The sequence below is a fragment of the Agelaius phoeniceus genome, chromosome 11 (assembly GCF_051311805.1).
Source record: "Agelaius phoeniceus isolate bAgePho1 chromosome 11, bAgePho1.hap1, whole genome shotgun sequence".
Taxonomy (NCBI): Eukaryota; Metazoa; Chordata; class Aves; order Passeriformes; family Icteridae; genus Agelaius; species Agelaius phoeniceus.
This window is the reverse complement of record NC_135275.1, coordinates 13,929,690-13,950,443: the sequence shown is the minus strand read 5'-3', so window position 1 is coordinate 13,950,443 and position 20,754 is coordinate 13,929,690. Positions and strand designations below refer to the sequence as shown.

General features: G+C 45.1%; 1 protein-coding gene across 5 annotated transcripts in view; it reads right to left on the bottom strand.

The window, feature by feature from the left end:
* PLXNB1 (plexin B1) overlaps nt 1–20,754 on the bottom strand; it is a 77,338-nt gene that overhangs the window by 53,946 nt on the left and 2,638 nt on the right. The window contains exon 2 of one of the 5 annotated variants that reach the window (XM_054639971.2): nt 1,458–1,729. The exons of 1 other annotated variant lie outside the window; for it this stretch is intronic. Coding sequence is in view for 1 of the 4 variants with exons in the window: in XM_077184272.1 (XP_077040387.1) it covers nt 219–316 (98 nt within the window). In the remaining 3 variants the exon portion in view is untranslated. Of the gene's footprint in view, nt 1–218; nt 346–1,457; nt 1,730–20,754 lie in introns of those variants that run through there. 3 more of the 5 variants (XM_077184273.1, XM_077184274.1, XM_077184272.1) reach the window with 3 other exon arrangements.

The following is a 20,754-nucleotide window of genomic DNA, read 5'->3' as shown; positions in this document are numbered from 1 at the left end:
TGATCTTTCACACTTCAAGGTACTAAAAAGCATGTCCTCTAGTGCACTTCTGCTGGAGCACTTTTTCAACAGGATCTGGACAGAATCACCTCAGTATCTCAAAGAATACAACAACATGCAGTCCTCTGGCCTCCTTACAATCTTGTATTTTTTTATGTACCCTGAAAGCATGGATCCAGAACAGACTGGACTGAATTCAAGTCATCTCAAGTACTTACTCATTCCCTATTTCAAACTGCTTTGATTTAATGGTTTTACTGGAACCACCCAGAGCAATGCAAAGCTGAGGCAACCAGACTCTCCAATCTTTGTACATTTGTTACACGTATTCAGGATTTATTCTTGGATGCCCGGATTGAAAGAGATTTTCTGAAAACTTGCTCTTTATTATCTAAGAGTTCCATCCAGGTCTACTACCAAACTTTCAGGGTGCACCCCAGAGAGGTCTGGGCAGGGAGTTGCTGTCTCATTTTGTTCATTGTTTTTATTTCTGCTGATTTCATTTCTTCAATGTTAGAGCTGCAAATCCAACAAGCAGACATCCTTCAGATGAAGGGCTCCCATACTCCCAGTGCTCTAACATGATACTCATCTCTCCAGTGCAAAAGTCAGTGACTCATCTACATCAGCTCCTAGTATCCAGGTGCCAGGGTTTCACTTCCCAGACAGAGGTTCATGCAGATTTGCAGATCTTCAGCATCTCATTCAGTCTGGGATCTCTGGTGTACCACCCTACATTTGATATTCAAATTTCCGTATTCAAATTGCATGTATTCACCTACAGAGTGCTTCACCAGGCAAACTGACAGCAGAGTTGTAACTATCCTGTTTAATAGGAAGCAGCCTGAAAGAATTCTGTTTCAGGGAGACATTTCTTCAAGGGTCTATAGCTGTCAACACCACAAAGCTCAGCCAGCACAAAGCAGCTCATCACACTCCATGGTGATTGACAGACAGAGATGAACATCACTCCTGCTCCAGGAGTCTGTCTTCAGATTTGGCAACACTCACTGGCCCATTTCTACTTATAGATCACCATCAGAAACTCACAGTTTTGTTTTGGTTTTTTTGCTTTGTTTCTGTCTATAGGTTAAATTAACTGACTTCTAGAGAAAATTCAAAGTTTAAAGGTTAGTTTTTATATTTCAAGTGCAGCACCAGAGGTGCCAAGAAGACTTGCAAACGGTGTACAGTAGCCTGACTTTGGTAGCACTGCAACCCATAATTCCCAATCACTCTCTCAAGAAAGTTGGGGTGAAAAAGGAAAAAAAATATGACAAGCAAATAGGCAACCTCTGGAGTAAACACATGGGCTTACAGCAGAACTCTACAGAACCGAGCTTCTGTTGAAGAGATGTCCTTCATCCTTCACGGGATTTATGCAGGATTTCCCTGCATAAAGAGAATGTTCCCTTTGCAAAGGGAACAAGTGAACACTCCCACATACAGCCACTCACTCTTTCCAGTAGGCCACGTGCCTGGAGAACTCGTCCAACTAATCACAGGTGGTACAGTTGGTCAGGTGGGTTCGTCACGCAGCAGCATCCAGAGGCTGCCCAGCATGACAGTGGCCACGCACACAGAGATGATCAGGAACACGGAGGAGCCCAGCGGGCTGCAGCTGTCCATGGGCATCCCAGGGCTGACTCCCGGCACATTTTGCTTACCATCTGGACTCTTGGGAACGTTGAGACACCTTCATTTCTCTTATTGAGGAGTGTGCCTCAAGCTGGAAAAAACAACAGAGCATGAAATGCAAAGACTATTTTTCCAATAAATTAAATCTGTTGCACTTGACTCCTGCTGTGGTTCCCTTCCTCCGAGAAGGCATGGTCTGGCCAGCTGCACAAAGTCCAGGCAGCCCTGGGAAAACAATGGGATCTTTTTCTTGCCAGAACCAGCCTTCCTGCTCACCCTTCTAACCATGGCATGGAGGACACCCCAGTGTGTGTCTGCAGAGGAGAGGAGTCTGTTGGCATAGCAACTGCACACGCTAACTCTCTGCTAATGAACAGGGATAAAATGTTTTGTTCTCATTAGGAAAAATACAGACACATTCCTGATTGGTGAGTAATGTCTCTGCCTCTGGGAGATTAGCTCAGAGCTGTGCAGCCTGAAACAGCCTCAATTCAGCCCACTGCAGTGCTTCCCTTGAACAGTCACTCTCCAAGGACCCCGCATCTCTCAAGGGAAAGCCCACAGAGCTTTCTGCAGCACTTTGCCTTTGGGCCTGAGACAGCTCAAGGCGAGAATAATGAGAAGAGGCTAGACAGGAGCAAACCGGAACAGGCACAATGGGAACACACCCCCTGTCCCTGCGGGGGAGCCAGCTCTCGCTGGTGCCTTGGCTGCACCTGGGTCCCAAGCTACCTCGCAGCCAGTGAGAGTTTCTCTTTGTGCATCCACTGCAGGTCTGCCTTGCACAGGGCTCAGATCCACCTGGGACCCCAGCTCCCACTCCAGCCACATTTCCCAGTGCTGGGTGAATAAATGGACAGAGCAAAGAGCTGCAGAACACTCAGAGCAGAGCTCAGCAACCATTATTAGGTGCCTGGGCACAGAAAAGACAACAAGGGCTCCAGCCTACCTGTTTTGGGATTTGGGCATTAACAATCAACAAGATCCACCACGAGTCTGGTATTTGCAGAATATTTGCACCCTGTTGTTTTACCACTAAGGTCTGTATCTGGGTGCTAACCCAAACTACCCAAAGCCTCTGCCCACACAGGCAATACTGCTTCCCAAACCCTCTCCCCTTCAGATCCTCCTGCCACAGGAGCCAGCATGGCAAGTGGGAGGATCAGAGTACTTCACTCTTTGCAAAGAAGATCTGGGGCAGATGCAAGGCCAGACACCCAATGCACAAGCAAAAATCCAGCCTCTAACCACAGTTTTGCCGGGCTTTTGGCATAAGCACAAACACAGCTGGTCTGGACAGCACAAACACAGCCCAGCAGAATCAAACTCTAAGCCCATAGCTCATCTCTCCTTTATGCTGCTACTGGGTCCCATTTGCTCACATCGGTTCACCTTGCCTTGAATTCAAAAGCTCTTGAGAATAGGGACTGCACACCTTAGACCTCAGAGGGGACTTCAGAGTCTTTCTAGGGGCTGAACAGGTACACAAACTCCCTTCTCCCTCTGGTGGGAGATAGGTGCTGGCTGGGTTTAGTACCTCACACAGATACACTCAGCTCCACAGCAAACTGGGATGAGGCAAGGCTCTCTTGCTCTCCCACACCCCTGCACTGCTGATGGAGAAAGAGTGGGATTTAGGCTCACAGGTAGCCGCAGCCGCGCTCTGAGCATTCACTAACTCCCCCACCCAGCCTCTCAGACTTTCACTTGCCCTTTTCCTGCTCCTCAGGACTTCAAACACCTCAACTCAGCAGCTCAAAGTGATGCAGGAGAAGGTAGAGTCAGCATCGGGAAGAAAGGACTCCGTTCCTTTATGCCTTTGAGAAACGTGCATGTGCAGCAGGGAACTGCTCTCCCTCAGCCACAACACCTGGGTGTTAACCCTGTACTGTGATCTGCACACAGGACTGCTCGGGCTTCATTTCTACTTTACACCCTTCCAGCTGAGAATTCTGTTATTCAGTCCCTATGCAGGCACTCTACTGCCTGCAAAGCCATCTCTCTTTGCCTAAAGGAGAGAAATAACCCCGGCTCTTGCCCAGCAGGGACAGACCCCGGCCTTGGCTGGCAGCCCCTGCCCAGCCTGCCGTGAAGCACAGATCCCTCCCAGACCAACACAAGGCCAGAGGGGCCGGGGTGCTGTTTTCCAGCCTCCAGGCATTTTACTTGTTCCAGGCGATCCCTCCCCCAGCCCTCAGAAAGGAAAAGCCGTGGGAATGGAGCTCAACACCCCGAAGTAGGCTCACCCCCGGGCGATGAGGAGCTTAACTCTCTGCGCGCCGGCGGGCAGCCCTTCGCACAGGCTGGCAGGACCTCGGCACACGGGGACATCCCGGGAATGGCCCCGTCCTGCTCTCGGCACTGATACCACAGCCCCCAGTGCTGTGCCAGCAGGGAAGGGACAGACCTGCCACTCGTCCATCACAGTCCCTCTCACTTTCCCAGGACGCTCGTCATTGCTGCAGCTCTACTTTCCAGTGTTTTCATCCTCCACCAGCACACAGCCAGCAAGCCGCAAGAGGAAAGCCCTTTTTTCATCTTTCCACTCTCCCAGCAGGTCCCAGAGGCTGCCCACTTAACAAAAAGTTATCTTTGCCATGTCACCAAGGCACTTTTCCTCCCTTCTGCCCCACACGCTGCGGTAAAAAGCCGCCCTCATGGGCGCGGAGCCTGCGGTCAGCCATCAGCCAGCATGTCAGGAGTTAAGTCCGCATTTCCATTCTCCTGACCTGCACCAACGCTGGCTGAATATCGAGCTATTCTTTGCAGCTTGATAAAGCATGAGAAAGCTAAAGGCCTCACACACTCCTCTTTTCACAGCTTGGCCTGCTGCCCACAAGCTGTCACTCCCTGGCACCCAGGGCAAAGAGAGAGGGGAGGCCAAACTGCAGCCAGCTGCAATGAATCACTCGCTCCCCGTCCCTCCTCCCCAGGGAGCCCGGGTCCCTCCTTCCGGCAAGGGATAATGTCTGCCTGGCCTCCCTGCCTTCTTTCACAGAAAAAGCCATCCTGGGCCGGGGGGGGCCTCCTATTGCAAAAAGCTGCTGCCACAAAAAGGCGCAGAGCAGCTCCCAGCAAGACTGAAGAACAAGGATTTCTGCTCAGCAGCTGGATGGGAACGCACGGCTGCAAGTGTTCAGCACAAACACCACTTAAAAAAATGTGAAGTTGGTCATTTGTCTAAATTGCAGGAAATTCTGGAGGAAGGCTCAGACGCAGAATCTGATTTGAAGGAGACTCTTTATGCCCCACTCATGCAATATTTATTTTGGGGACTGATTTCCATTAAGTCCCTTCCTGGCTGCCCTTTTCCTTCCCGCTATCCCCAGTGTGATAGATGAGCAATTTCTCACACCAGCCCAATTACCAGGTTTCAGCCAAGCTCTCTCAAGCACCACCACCATCCCCTCAAGTTTATTTTGATGCGTTCCATCACACAAACTGCTTCCACACATTACAATTTGTTCTTCATTTTTAACACAAAACAGCAGAGGGAAATGTCCAGATCTCAGGGTCACTGGCATCCCAGACAAAAAGTGTAGCCAAGAAGGCACAGGAAGACCAAGGTCATCACATGCATTTCTTACACTATAGACCTACATTTGGAGAGCAGTGCTTTCAAAAGGTAAAGATGTCCAAGCCTTTGCAAGGTCAAGATGTCAGCTGTTTGCTTTCTGAGAAAGGGGATATTCTTCAGAAAAACACATGCAAACTCAACCCCTCTCATCAGCCAAAGCATGAACTGAGCAGTGGCATGTGGATCCACATGGCACATGGATACCTCCATCCACTTGTTTCTGTCTCCTGCAAAGAATAACTTTGCTGCACAGTAGTCAGTCCCTGCTCAACAGCTGCATCTCTCCCAGTACAGAGAAAGGAGCTGCAAACTGCAGTTTTATTGGGAAGAGCCCCAAGCCCTGCAAAGGCAAATTCTCATTACCTCCAGTGCAAGATGAGAGGTTGCTTTCCCAAGAGCATGTGCTACCATGTCCAGCATCCCTCTTCTCCCACTAGCACTATCCCAGTGCCTCATATTCCTAACAGCCATACTCTCTGCCTTCCTTTCCTACTCAAGGCAGCCTTTTAGGCTCCAAATTCAGCATACCTGTCTGGTAGTGTGCTTCAAATTCAGCTGGTGGGAGAGCAGGATTAAATAAATTCCTCTTATCTCTTCCTGCACTTGCAGGGTGATGAGGGAAGGAAGAGCTGCACAGTTCCCACCTGGCAGACAATTTGTATTCAGTGAGAAACTCATCAACTTTGTTTGGCTCACAGAGGTGATCCACAAAGGGTTTCTTTTATTATTGTTATTGTTTCAGCTTTCAGGGTGTTTGTTTTTACAAACTCTGAAACAGCACAAAACAAAACCATGAAAAGAAACCTTTTTTTTTAAAGAGAAACGGAAGGACCTTAACTATTCCTAAAGCCATCTTCATCACAAACTAAAACAAGTCTTAAAAACACTCTTCCAGGGGCACAGGCTGTCAAGAATCACAAATAATCACAGTCAATGCCACTTTATCACATTCTCTGCCAGATGACACACTATGTATGGATTTCCCCTTAAGACGCGTTTATAGCGCTTTGTAAAGTCTCTCCTGCACATCTACATCAGTAAGTGTCTCCTCCACAACCTGCAACTACAAAACAAGTACATTGAAAAGATTATTACACTGAGCACCCATAAGTTAGCAAGCTCTGGAACTCTGGTTACCCCTTGTGCAAATGAAACACAAAACACTCCCTAACCATGCTCACACACACTGCTCTGCTGTGGGAATGCCAGCTCGTCCAGCATTGCCCCCCTGCTCTGACAGAAGGATCTCTAAACGCAAAGCTTAATAGAAACAGTTAATATCCTGAGTGTGGCTCTGAGCCATCTGAGCTCTGTGTGTAATATAATCAGGTTCATAATGCCCAGAATAGCACTCTGGAGTCCTAACACAGACTAAGACCTCACTGTATTAAGTGTTGTGTGGATAGTTGCAGTGGTGCCGTTTTCTCTTCTGTAAAATTACTGAGCACCATATACAGGAACCAACCATAACCCATATTTTACAGAAGCTGGGACACAGGAGAGCAATGTACACTTTTCAAATGTCTTTTTTTGGCAGCTAAATCAAGTTAGTATTTTCACAGACACACTGAGGGAGGGAGGGAGGGAAGGGAACACTGAGGTTACTCTCTCTCCAGAGCAGACAGGCAAAAGCCTAGTTCAGCCAAAGCTCACTGAGGCTCTTTATGTTCCTGTTCAGTGACAGAGGTCACTTGTCGAAGCCTGAACCAGATCTGGTACAGGGCTGCCTGCTAAGCATGCTGGCAAAAGGATCTGAGCCATACCCTTCTCTGCAGTTGTTTGTGTTTCTTCAGGAACACCAAAGACCTGGAGTCTGTCCCAACAGTGCTTGCACTGCCTTTGCTAAAAACACGCCTTTTAGCTCCAAAATAAAATTTGTCTTGAACTCTTTGTGCTCTGAAGAAAGAAATCCCATACACAGGATCCACGAAGAAAGGAATTGCATGTGTTTGCAAAATCATTTCACTTATGCAAATTCTAATTTTCAGCACAGATTCCAGGTTAGATAAATACAGGTTAGATCCATGTTTGAGCTGATTACCCTTTGATGCTCTTTAGGATCACATTGCACAGCAGGTGCTGCTCATAGTTCCAAAGCATCCAGAAGTCACAGCTCTTCAATTCATTGATTTTTATGAAGCACCAGGTCATGCTTTCTGGCCTTCAGCTGATCACAGTTCATGAGCCTTCTACACATTTTGGGCTAAGGAACTGTATGTGTTTGAAGTGAATAGAGACTAGGTGCCTTTTGGCAAGATGCCTGAGGCAAAGGCCTCAAGAGAGAAATCCACCATTTCCCAGGCTGATATAAATGGACAGGCATCCCCTTGCTTCAACTTTTATTCCCTATTTGTGAACTGGCTACGAAGAAGGACGTTCTCCTCTCACCTAAACAAATCTGTGGTTTTAGCACTGCTTTGCCTTTTTTTTCTGCTGTGTGTTTGTCCCCAGAGAAGAGGAGCCCCATCAGCCCCATGCAGTGTCTGATCAGAGCCCATCCTGCCCTGGCAGCATGTTCTCCTGAGCTAAACAGAACAGGTGGGAAGGCAGGAAGACAAACTTCCACAAAGCTGTTTCTTAAACCAGATTTACAGGGATACAGTGAAACAGAGGAAGGGTCAGGGAAGATTGAGCACATTTGTAGCTAACCAGCAAGACTGCAAGCAGAGACCCTGACCTAAAACAGATTTTCTGGAAGAAACACCAAATCCAACAATCACTTGCAGCCCAGCTGGGAGCTACCATGCCTCCACTCTGGCTGTACCACTGCAATGCCATCACAACCACAGCACCATCTTTCCCACTGAAGTACCTGTTCCTCTACAGGAGGTCATAAAAACTACCTCAACTTTTGCATGCCATGAATGATGAAGATCTGAAAGTCTGGGTTTTGGCATCTACAGTAACTACTGTGAAAATGCTACAGGAGATTTTTGCCAGAAGAGTGAAAAGAGCTTTCCAACTTAACAAAAAAGATAACGTGTACATAGGCAACCCAGCGCAGAACTGCAGGGACAGCAAAAATGGAAGTCCCACTGCTATGGTGAACATTCCTGAAGCTGTCAGTGTGGGAAAGAGGAGAAAGCTGGTTGCTGCTTTACCTGTAGTCACTCAGGAGACAAGCCATCAAGATCTACAGAAATTATGATTATTTTCTGGAATAATAAATGCAGTTTCTGGGAGAAAGATTTTTCATAGGGATATTTTTGACTATTGGTTGAATAACTTCTTTGTTGCAGACTACAGATAAAAAAAAAAGACCCTTCTTGCTATTGCTTTGCCATTCAAGACATTGTCATTGTCACCTTTCAGATGTGTAAGTATAAGAGACAGCAGCAGCTGAGCTGTAGTAATTAGGAGGGAGAGATGTGCAGACCTTGTCTCACATCTTCCTGTTAAGATGCAGTTTACACTTTGGCAGGTTTAACAGTCCCCAGTGAAAATAAGCCATCTGCATCTGCTCCAGCACACCATCCTCATTTCTGAACCCTTCAAGCAGTTCTGGAAAAATCAGCATTGCCTCCCTGCTTTTTTCAGGCCTAAATGCAGTCACAAACCCATTAATTCTCTTACAGTAATGCAGGAACACTGGCTCTAGACCTGTTCACAAAGAATCTACTTTAAAAAAACCCATTTCCCATTTTATTCAGGCATCTACTGAGTTCCAAGTTTCACTGCTTTCTGTACTTGCAGCAGGGAGGCCAAGAGGGACGCAAGCAACCTCATTCAATTCTATTCACAAGCACCCTTCCCTGGGAAAGCCAATAACTTTCAGAGGGTCTCTGCAGACTTTGCTCCACTGCTTTGCACACTGGAGAATGGCTGGTTGGTAATCCTCTTTTCACTCAGTGAGCACAGACCCAAAGGTTTTCATTCCTGTGAGCTCAGAAATTTCCATTTCCATTTGAGAGAGACATTTTCCTGGCAGTTCTCAAAAGATGCATTTGTAAAATAGGGAAACAACCTCAAGGAATGCTAAAGCAAAGGAATAAAGCTGTACGTGGACAGCCTTTCTACCTCAGCCAGGAAAGGAAATTCCTTCTCAGCACCAATGCCCCATAAACACAACCTACTCTGCAACTACCAAATACTTGATCAAAACAAAGTGACCAGCTGACCACCCTACCCTGTACAAACACCAAACATTTTCAGATCACCTAGGGCAACAGCCTCCAAAATCTCAAGTGAAAGACAGTCCAGAAATGTGCATTTGTGTGTGCATACAATACAAGCAAAGAAAAGGGGTGCATATCAGATGGCTGCTACACATTAGAGAGGTGAAGGTGTTCTGCTGAACTCACTACAGGAAGACATGCTCACATCAGTGCTTTTTAAACTTATAGTGCATAGACTTTTGCTGTCTCCAAAGGTAACTAAAAAGCCAAATCCATTGTTGTATCCGTACTGTAAAATGTTTAGAAGTTTCCAAATCCAAAGAGGTTGAAACTTGCTTCTTCCAAGAAGGAAAGATTTACATGGCCCAAAGCCAAGTCCCAGAAAAAAGCCCTAGTCAGTGGCTCAGGAATGCCAGCTTTTAACACTGACCAAATGCATACAAACCCTCTGGTAGGGCAATTCACAGTATCATCTCCCACAAAAACTCACTTAAAGTTGCAGCTATCATTCATTGCCTTACTTCTGTGCCAGGGAAACCTAAGTGAGTCTCACTTTGACACCCTCCAAAGCAGTCAGCCGAGTGAGCTATTTCCCTGCCTTGCTTTAGGGGATTCCTGCTTGGTGTTTCTCTAGAGAGGAACAAGAAGGCTTCACACTGCAACAGGCAGGATCCCCTCCATCACTCCGAGCTCCTTAGCAAAGGCATTCCTGAGGTGCACTGTGCCCTAACAAATCAACAAAAGCGCTCCAGGTTTCCTGGCAGCTGGAAACTGGAATTCTGCAGTGAAGGCAAACACCTCTCCAGCTAAAGCAAACACAGCCAGGGAGCCCCTGCTGAGCACCACAGCTACTGTCAAAAGAGGGACAGAGGGAGAAGGTGGGATCATGAGCCATCTGACTGACAAAGGGCAACCCAACATAGACAGGAGATGGTCATAAGCCCAGCCCTGACACAGGCATTCCTCTATGCAGGCATGTGCTTGCCAAAATGGTTTAGCAGAATAAACCCACAAAGCTTCATTTTCAGAGCAATGACCATCTTGCCCTGATACAGATGGTACTTTTGCCTTTAAGAGCATTTATTTTAATGTTTAGAAGACCCATGTAAAAGATCCTGCAAAAATACAGAACAAAAATAGCCTAGTCTTAAACAGCTTATAACTTAACTCTAAAATAAACGGAGACAAAGGGAACAGCAGTGATCAGTGTGAGCAGCACTCAGCTCAGCAGAACAAGACGACTCCTGTTTCCAGGGGTAAAGGAAGGCATTTGGGTTTTTTTTCTTTTTAAACTATATAACAGAAAAAACCTGATGAAAGATTTGAGAGAAGAATTATTAGGTGGGTTGGAATACATTTATGGGCCAACCACCTCTCAAAGAGAAACCAAACCAGCATTTTTCAAAAGCAGCACAAGGAAACAACAGAGGGTAATGTTACCAGACAAACAGCAGCAAGAGCCCAGTTTCCAACACTAATATTTGCTAGATGGAATACAAAAAACTAGATGGGCTGCCTCAGTACCTCGTTTTCAGTTGCACTTGGTGAGTAAGGGAGAGGAGAAACCAAGCAGGGCTGAAATAGTGACAGCAAAAGCAAAAGAGCTGCCTGCCTCAAATGCTCTTACAACAGGCATAAGCCCATCAATACCATCAAATATCTCTCATTCGATAAAACAAAGGCATCTTCCTCAGATGCACCCTGAGAGCTGGAACAAATACCCAGATTTTACCATCTCCCCCTCCTGATGGTTATGCTCTCCCACAGGGAGTTTCCTGGTAACACTTTCAGTGCATGGATGGGAGGCAGCAGAGGGTAAGTGTGAACAAATTTACTCATGTCAGACCCGATCTGGAATGCAAATCCGTCTTCAGCTTCCATGGCATCATCTGGAGCCCTCACTGGGACCACTGTAAGGCACACTTTCCTTCCCACTCCCTTGAAGAAGCACCAGATACCAGTCCACAGGCAAATACTGCCTTTAGGGTAAATCCTGGTCTACCTACACGAGGTTAATTGAGACACAGAGATGCCAGGCAGCTGACAGTGCACAGCAATGGTGCAAAGCCAGCAGCCCCATCAGCAGGTGAGTGCCAGGAGCTCCCACAGCACAAATCATCCACCCCCAGCCTGAGGGAGATCCAGCTGGCAGAGTTTGGCTCTGTTTGGGAAGACCCTGAGTGGCACTTAAAACCCTGAGTCTCAGGAAAGAAAGAACAGCTGAATGTGCAGGGTGAAGGACTCCTACATATGTATAGTGGAGAGACACACACAAAGGAGGGCGGGGGGTGGCTGGGAAGAGTGACAGCAAGACTTGTCTCTGAGCCTTGTGCTTATTTTGACCTTTCAGTTAAAGATTCTCCAAAAAGGCACTGCTCAGCCCCAAGCCTGATTAGATGTCTTGGGAAAAACAGAGCACAAAGCATCACACATGAATGAGCACAGAGCCATAACACGATCTTGATATTCCCACCCATCCATATGGCCAAAAAAAGCCACGTTCTTCAATGCAAACATTGGCAGCAGCAATATGAAACGAATGTGTTAATTAGCAGATTTTGCAATCCAGCACACAGCAGAGACTGCTGATGGTGGCTATTATATAGTCAATCAGAAGTGAAACAGAACAAGTACCACGTTACTTAAACCATTCACAACAAGGTTAATAATTTGCTAATTGCATATTTCTGGCCTGAGCAGACCAAGGTCTGTTTTTCAAGCTTCTTTTCTCAAAGGTATTTTGAAATGTATTTAGTAGGGCAAGCTCTCCATCACTTGCAACTCTTCTCTTTGTTAACATTCAGTCTCAACTTGAATGTTTAGCTTAAATTCAAGAAAGGCTATTGCCTTGCTTTACAGAGCATCAAACTAAATGAGCTCAATGATTTCCAAGCCTTGTGAAGTTCTTTCATTTTCAGCCTGTAAACAATCACAAGTTATTCTGAAACAATCAGAGGCTAAATTACAACATTCATCAGATTTACTTCTTGTATAGGATTTTCACATTGAATGCAGGAGAAGATTATGAAACTGAATTACTTAAATGCCACTGGAATTTAACATAATTCCTTAGAGTACATGGGTTTACACACTAAATACTTAATAAAACTCTACTCTCCAAAAAAGTTTAATCAATAAAATAGATACTGCAAGACAGGTAAGATGCACAATTACACTGATATTTCTAAGAAATATAAAAAATATAAAGAAGATTTCATTTTCATGAGATATTTGAAGTACAAACTTCAAGCTGACACTCCTGTCATGAACAATACTCTTTGCATCCAGGATGTACCACTTATGGTGCATAAAACATCTAGACATAAACAAAGTTTGGAAGGAAAAGAACAAACAGGGATGAAGAACATGATTGAATTGGTCTTGGGGTTATTTCTAAAGCACAGAAAAACAGAAATCAATTGCACCAGGACTAGTCAGTCACATAATTTAAGGTACAGCCGCTCTGATTTCCTGCCTAACACACAGGCACTGTTCCATTTTATCCACTCACACCTCCATAAAGCCCATTAAGTGGTTCTGTGAAATGTAGTGGTTTATGGCATCCAGACTAAAGGCCTTTGGAGGTCAAAATCTAAGTTCACTACTCTGCTAGTAGTTTGCTACAATGGCTCCATCATTCTTTCTGGCAGCGAGGCCAGACTAATTTCTTATTTGTTTGCCTTCTGCCTTGAGCCATTAATTCCTTCTCTGCTGGATTAAAGAGGAGCTCCTCAGAGTCAATTATGCACATGTTTTAACCAACTCACCTCTCAATAGCTTTTTTGGCAATCAACAGATTGGTCCTGTCAGTGTCTCAGTACAAGGCATCTTTTCTTGAGCCCTTGAACAGCTTTTTACTTTTTTTGTTTGGTTGGTTTTTTTTTTAAATATCAATTTTTTTTGTCCTCCCCCCACCTCTTCCCCCTTCTTCAGGGTCACTGCTTTGGTGAGGCACAACCAGTGAAAAATCAGCATCTCTGGCACACAGAAGTCCAAACTTGCCTGTATCAGATGGATGCAATTTCACTGGACTCATTTTACAGCATAACTGAGGAGCTACAGAAATCAGGCTGCTAAGATGGTATCAATTCACTAACAGTCAATTATCTGACTGTACTGAGGGTAAGGAGCTCGTATCTTTCTTAATCACCATTTAATCATTTCTCCAAAACCTCTAAGGTAAACTTCACTACCTCCCCCATTCTGCCAAAGACTTACATACTATCAGAATATTCAAGCAAGAAAATCCCAACATTCCCGTCATTTCTAGCCATGGTTTTGAATTTGTCCTCAGCATGGCCTGCTTCTCTGCTGAATCAACATAAGCAGTGGCTTTAGACTTATTTTCAGAATACGGATGAACTATTGAACAGCAGAGTACACTACTGATGCTTGCTGAAGTGACCTGCTAGGAATACCACTTTCTGAATTGCACCCAGTAACCCATGATTTCAGAAGCATCAGCCTTTTATTTTAATTAAATAATTATGAGGTATGCTGTTGGTGTTGGCACAGATCAATTATTCATACCATTCTATGACTCTAAGTCAAACATCCAAGAAACACATGAACAGTCACCTGCTGCCGTGTTCCTTTCCAGCAGCACTTTCTTACTATTAACACAATTCATCCCTTCAGAGGGATGTACACCTCTGAAGTATACACCAAAATTATAACTCAAACCTCCCCAAAGACCTGACTTATTCAAGATGACTGCATGGAAAGCATGAATCCCTTGTAGGCCTTAACCAGGCACTCCACATCACAAGGACTGGTACCTTCCTCTACTTCTGTTCTAGCAGCAGGCCCATTGAACTTCCACTTCTAACCAGATTTCCATTGTGTGGCACTTCTCATTTTGTGTTACTTCTCATTTGGTGTTGTACAATAAACCCACACCTAAGTTTGCAAGGAGCACAAGGCAGAGAGCTGATGCTCTGTGTACAGGCAGGAGCACAGGCAACCCCGGGTGTGGGTCAGTGTGACAGCTGGAAGGGCTCTGTCTGTCACACCACTAGGAAGAAAATAATTCCAAGGCAATAGTAGAATGAAACATGTGCCTTTTACCAGTCCTTACCATGGCATTTTCAAAGCAAGAAATTTATTTCCCATTGTGAGCCCCCTGGCCCAGCTACCTGGGAACACCAATACCCGGCTGTCTGTCAGGGACAAGATCACCAAGACAGCTCCAAGTAGTAGGAACAAGCAGCCTATGGAAAACTGGTTTCAGGGAAGGCTACCCATCAGTTTGAACAGCAGAAAGTCTGCTCATATTTATGCATGACTGCTCAAGTGAACTGCATGACTGCTTTTGTTGATCTGCTCGCAGCGATCCATTCTTTCAGTAGGAACACCAGGAGGAATCCACGCTGGGACTGGGCAAGGGAAAAAAAAACACCCCGTGGACATACTGAATGGGACAGAAAATTCCCCTACAATTTCTGTAAGTTCATGTCCAGCAATGCCCTGCATTGACTTTTCCAGCAGCTTTTTGGGACACCTCCACACATCAAAGCCCAAGCCACACCACAGTAGTCATTTTCACTAAACCTACTTTAGAAATTGATTAAAAAATTGATTTTTTCATAGCTTAGATAGATACAAAGTGACCTTTCCATCCCACAAAAAACCAAAGGGAATTAACACATGTAAACAGAGTCTTCACTTAAAAGGGAGTGTTTTGTTTTCTTAGAAGGAAAGTCCTGCAACACTTTATTTTTTATTGCAGCTCTCAAAAGATCCATTCTCCTTCCTCTACTTGGGCTTTTCACCTTTCTGTCCAAATCAGGCCAAAGGCATAAGACTTCTCAGAGCATACACAGAAAAGCAGCCTGAAGATAAACACAAATCTTCCTATAGGTCACCAAGACATCAGTACTATTTTGTCAGCTAACAGTTCTATTTCAGTCTGTGAAGCAGCAACACAGAGGACAGTTCCCAGTAGAGATAAGAGTTTTACACGCACAAAAAGTTTTATTTTTCTCTATACAGAAAAGAGGTTTTTGAGATGTATTTTTCATTACTGAGTGGAATAACAAGGATGGGCCATGTGTTTCTATGTTTGAGACCATTTCCCTTGTGAATCACTGCATACATAAAATTTCTACCTGCTTAAAATAAACACATTGTGTTTTGGGCAAAGTTCCTTCATTAGCACCTTGTGCCTTCTGATACTTTCTACATGGTGCACTTGGGGATGCAGATTACAATCCTAGAGCTGAACAGCCAGGTGTAATTTGTGTTTTGATGATCAAACAGGCTCTGGCAGCCTGCAGAACACACAGTGTCTGTAATTGTCACTGTAGCACCCGTTAGGATCTCACTGTGCTGGCAGCACTGGGAGCAAGGGAAACAGATGCATAGCCCAATGGCTTTCAAACATCCAGGGAAAGATGAAACCACAGAACTGGGAGTGCAGGTCATTCTCCTGTAACAGCTTTGCTCAGTGCAAAGCAGCATCCCAGCAGCATCCTGGGACTTGCATGTGGATGCTAAACACCTGCACCAGGCACAGACACAAGCCTTTGATCAGCAAGAGAATGCCAAAATGCAAAAGTACTTAAACAGAAATGTTCTTGGGACTGTGTGAGCAGCACCAGCACACAAATTCCTCCCATCCCTGTCACCCACTGGAGGGTAAACACTATTCAGATGTTATTTGTCTGTAGCTAATGAGTTTGGCATTCATAGGTCCATGGCAAGAGCTCTGCTACAGCAGGTCTGTGATGGTTGGGTGCTGTAGGATGTATTTGGATGGCTGGATCCAAAATAACACTGTTATGTGATATGTCCATCAGCTTGCCCACTCTTTCCACTCTTCACAATCCTTATTCACAGAGTTCAAGAGAGACAGCTCTCCACAGTGGTGGAGCCTAGTTAAGTATTGTGAACAGTGGCCATTATCAGTACAGGTCACTAAGGAAAGCCTCATGATGCCACCACCCTGTACAGACAGGCATCAGACCCACTGTGAAACAGAACAATTCCTTGCAAGACCATCGATGGCAGGGGACTGCCTGTGTTCTATGCCCAGAAAATGCATTCACAAAGCTCAAGTATCCACAACAGTACTGCCACTACAACATACAGGAATAACTAAAAAACGTAATTAGTAAGAAAGCATGATTGTCAGAAGCCTTTATATTAGTGGCACTCTGCTGAGCTTGTTACTGAGGCTATTGACACAGGCTTTCACCTCCCCTGCAGACCAGTTCAGTGTGGAGAAGGAAGGGGCCATGGTGACTTGGGCACTGTGAGGACAGAGACTTGACTGTCCCAAGCCCAGAGAAAGCAAAACAGGCTAAATGGCTCTTTCATCTGGTCCTGTGCAGCTGCTTATATGGCCACAATGCCAGCAGCACAGTCCCTACTGCCCATCTGTGCTGCTGTGGGAGGTCATCCTGCAGGTACCTGCCCTCTGGACAGCACAGAGAGCAAGAGCAGCATTTGTATGGCAGCTGCTCTACCCCACCACTCCCTTTTCTTTAGCTGCATCATCTCAGCAGTGCTGGGCACAAAGCACAAGCAGACACTGCAGCTCTGGGGCTGCAGCTGCCTGTGACTGAGGCCAAGGAGCTCAGCACATCGAGTCACTCCGGGATGGCAGTGCCGCAGGGGCTGCTCTGCCTTCCTGCCAATTCCAATTCTGCCTATGCTGCCAAGAGAACAAGCTGGTAGCAATCACCCAGGGCCATTCTGAAATTGCACATGCACCTCTGTTGGCTGTCACACATCTGGAGAACAGTTTCTGGTTACAAATTCCCATAAGAGAGGAAAAAATTTAGATCAAAGGAGGAAATAAACAGTACGAGTCAGTGTTACCCGTTAGAGCCACAGCAGTGCCTCAGAAGGCACAGTCACACAAGGGAACCACACCTCTCCATCACAGCCATGAGAAAGCTGCACTGCCACACAGGACAAACAGCAAAAAGCCCTTGCAATCTTTGTCTTAAATCTCTCTCAAGTATCAGATTGACGTGAAATTCGATTCAAAATACGCTTCAGCTAAGGATCAGAACATAAATTCACAAATGCTGTAGTCTCCCCAGGTACTTCAGCCTTTCTGCAGCCTCATTTCATCAATTTCTATCAAAATGCTGAAATGATCTGGCAAATAAAGCAAGCCCCTGGTTAGTACTTCTCCATTTCCCACAGTGGCACACAGAGATCTCATGCAATTAATTCAGTTGCAGATCGGCTTTACCATTCTCTGGGGTAGAATCATTCAGTAGCAGACTGCAATCTGTATGCAAAAAGTCAAGCAGGAAGCAAATAAAGATCAAAATATTGATGTCAGTGCAATTCAAAAGTCCAGGAACTGCTTCTGCACTTGAGATCTCTAGCACATACAGCTTTTGGCTACACTAGAAGTAGGAGACAGTAGAAGACAGGTGAGAAGAGCTTATGACTCTGGTGTGTGGAAGACAGCAAACAGATGATCAAAATTCTCATCATGTGTTACCAAAATGCTCTCACATATGATAATTTCATAATTCACTAACACAGTCGCTCTCTCCAGCATTTTAAGAAGGTTCAATGCAAAAAAATCTTGGGATCAAGGCTGAAAGTACTAAAGAGAGAGTTGCTTCAGGATCATTAACTAACTCCAAGCTGTCCAAAACCCTACAACAGCCTCAGTGAGGACATTATTTCTGACAAAGCCTGGTCTGGCAGGACCATCTCTGAAGCCATGGTTCCTCTGCTTCAAATATTTTTTGTCTGAAGGACTTCCAGCTGAGCAGAACACTCAGCAGGCAATGCCAGGAGCATTCTCTCAAGCATTTGCTTGGCCAGCTGTCCACAGAGGTTGGCATTTCTTTACAGAAACTAGAGAACCCAAAACTTCTGCAGTGTCTCACACAGGAGGATGAGCACATGGGCACTTGTAAGCACAGAGATTTCAAGAGCACACAAAGAGCAGGGTAAGAGGGGGGGGAGACAGGTGGCACTCCAATCCTTAATGTAACTCCACACAAAGAGCAGGGAAGCCACTTAACCAAACTGGGAAATGGTGCACTGCAGGAAAGCTAAAAAAGCAGAGATTGAAACAAAAATTATTTTGAAATTACATACATGGGAAGAAACCCTCAGCTGAAAACACTACTTCTATGTAGTAATTTTGAGAATTATTATAACAGGGTAAGATGTCAAACATACCCATTCTATTTATAGAATGACATGCAATTTAGTCAGAAAACAAGTTTCATCAACATAAATGCTTGAACACAATCAGCTTCCTCCACCTGCACAGTTCCAGGCACAGCCCCCCTCCTGCCACAGCAGAGCTGCAGGGAAGGGTGGGACACAAGGACTGCATTCTCCCTGGAGTAACTTCAGCAGCAGGATGAACCCCATCATTGAGACTCAATGCCACATTATGCTGAGATAAGCTGACACACATGTTTTTTTTCACTGAAACCCAGAAGCACTGCCTTTAATTTCAGAATTAAGGAAAAGTGCAAAGAGAGGGAGAATGGTGATGACTTGAAATTGTCTGCACCTGCAGATACAAAGCAACAGCAAACCATTTAGTCAATACCTTACAGCTGTGTATCCCAAAGGCTCACCACAGATTCTGTGTGGGTATCTGGAGCAAGTGGTGACACAATTCCTGAACTCCAGCTCCCAGTACAGAACCAGCCTAGCTAAACCACCACCAGAAGCACAGATCAGTCCCCTTACAGCCTGTGACACAGGGACAAGAGACTTCCCACATGAGATAGACCAGGAATAGATACAAGTAGCAAGATAAAATAACAGCGTTCAGATACTTCAAGAAGGGAAATGAATTATCATTTTCTAAAAGGGAGTAGCTATGAAGTTGCAAGAATTTTGAGAGCAGCAGCGCGGGTGCAGAGCAGAGGCTGGGGAAACTCAACAGTTCCAGGCTGTTCCAAAGTTAAACTTCAGAGCCAAAAGCAAAGCAAAATCTCACACGTTTACCAGGCACAGAAATGATCCCAACAGTATTTGCAGTTTTTACACTGCAAGTACATCACTTAAGTTCCCATTCAATTAAAGTCTGGCATCTGAAAACTTCCTTAGGATCTGTTTCATTAGAAGATTCATTTCACATTTTGATCAACATCTAAAATGAGATCATGCCACCACAAATTGCTTTTCTGCTTTCTTTTCCCCTCTTTTTCTTTCTTGAGATTGGGAGGCAGGACTTGAAAGTGAAGGTCTAAAATTAAATTCAGGATATTAGAAACTACTTAAAAATTGATTTAATAACAAAACAAAACTAAAGAACCTAACAAAAAAAGGCAAAAAATCCAAAACAAAACAAACCAACAACAAAAAAAAATTACCTAAACTGAAACCATTTGTTTCTTTCTTTTTTCTTTCCCTCACAAGCATTGGGAGGCAGCACTTACTTCTCATTAATGAAAAGAATACCTAAATTGTTTCCTGGAACCTCAGAATAGCTCAGATGTCTTAGTTAGTACTTGGCTGAAAAAAAATTATTAGCAGTAAAAACAAGTCCTCAGCATTTATTACTTCAGCAGTTGGGGAGAGGAGGCAGAGCTTTAGAGAGCTCATACCAAAGCACTGTGGTTCTCCCATTAGTCAGGGCTGCATGTTGGTACAGGTTGGAACATCCTCCTTCGTGTTTTTGCACCTTTGCAGCTCTGCAAGTCTGAGCTCCAGCAACTACAACCCTGGCCAGTTTATTAAGCAGGGGAGCATCTCAGTTATCATTGTGGCAAACCACAGCACGCAGGCTGATTCTTCACGGTGCCAGAGAAAAATGCAGGTAGCAAAACTCCCTCCATGCTGATTTTAGAGAGTCTCCCAGATACAGTGTGCCACCAGGAAAGGCCCTTTGGCTTTCACCACTGTGCTGGAGTAAAGACAGTGCAACACATGAGTTTACTGTTTCCCAATTAAATTAAGCATCTCCTCTGCCTCCCCGAACAGCGGTATCATCACAGTCACGAGACTGTGCACGTGCTCCCACTGCCTCAGTCACTTGTTTCTGAAAAACACATGCAAGAATTTATAGGAATTGTCTTCCAGCACTGAGAAGAAACCAGACAAAGCTCAAATAATGATCAATATGAATCTCCTCTAAAGACATCATCACAACCATCAGGTCATCAAAGACGCCTCCAGTAACAGGACAGGGAAAATGATACCAGCACAATGAAAGAGCAGCTGGCACATTCCCATAAAGGCAAAAGCAGCCCTCCTGTGGTTTTCATGAACAGCAGAAGATGAATCCTTTCAGATACAGTAATCCTGCAATCAGATACTCACAAGAACCACAAATAAATGCAAATCAAATCCAGGGCTTTAACAGATTATAGGGAATGCAAAGGAGAGTCAGTAGAACACACCAGATCCCAGCACACAGAGCACAGAGACATTTCACTGAAGATCCAGGTGAGCAAAAAGGGCACCAGTCCAAGCCCTGCTTCCTGA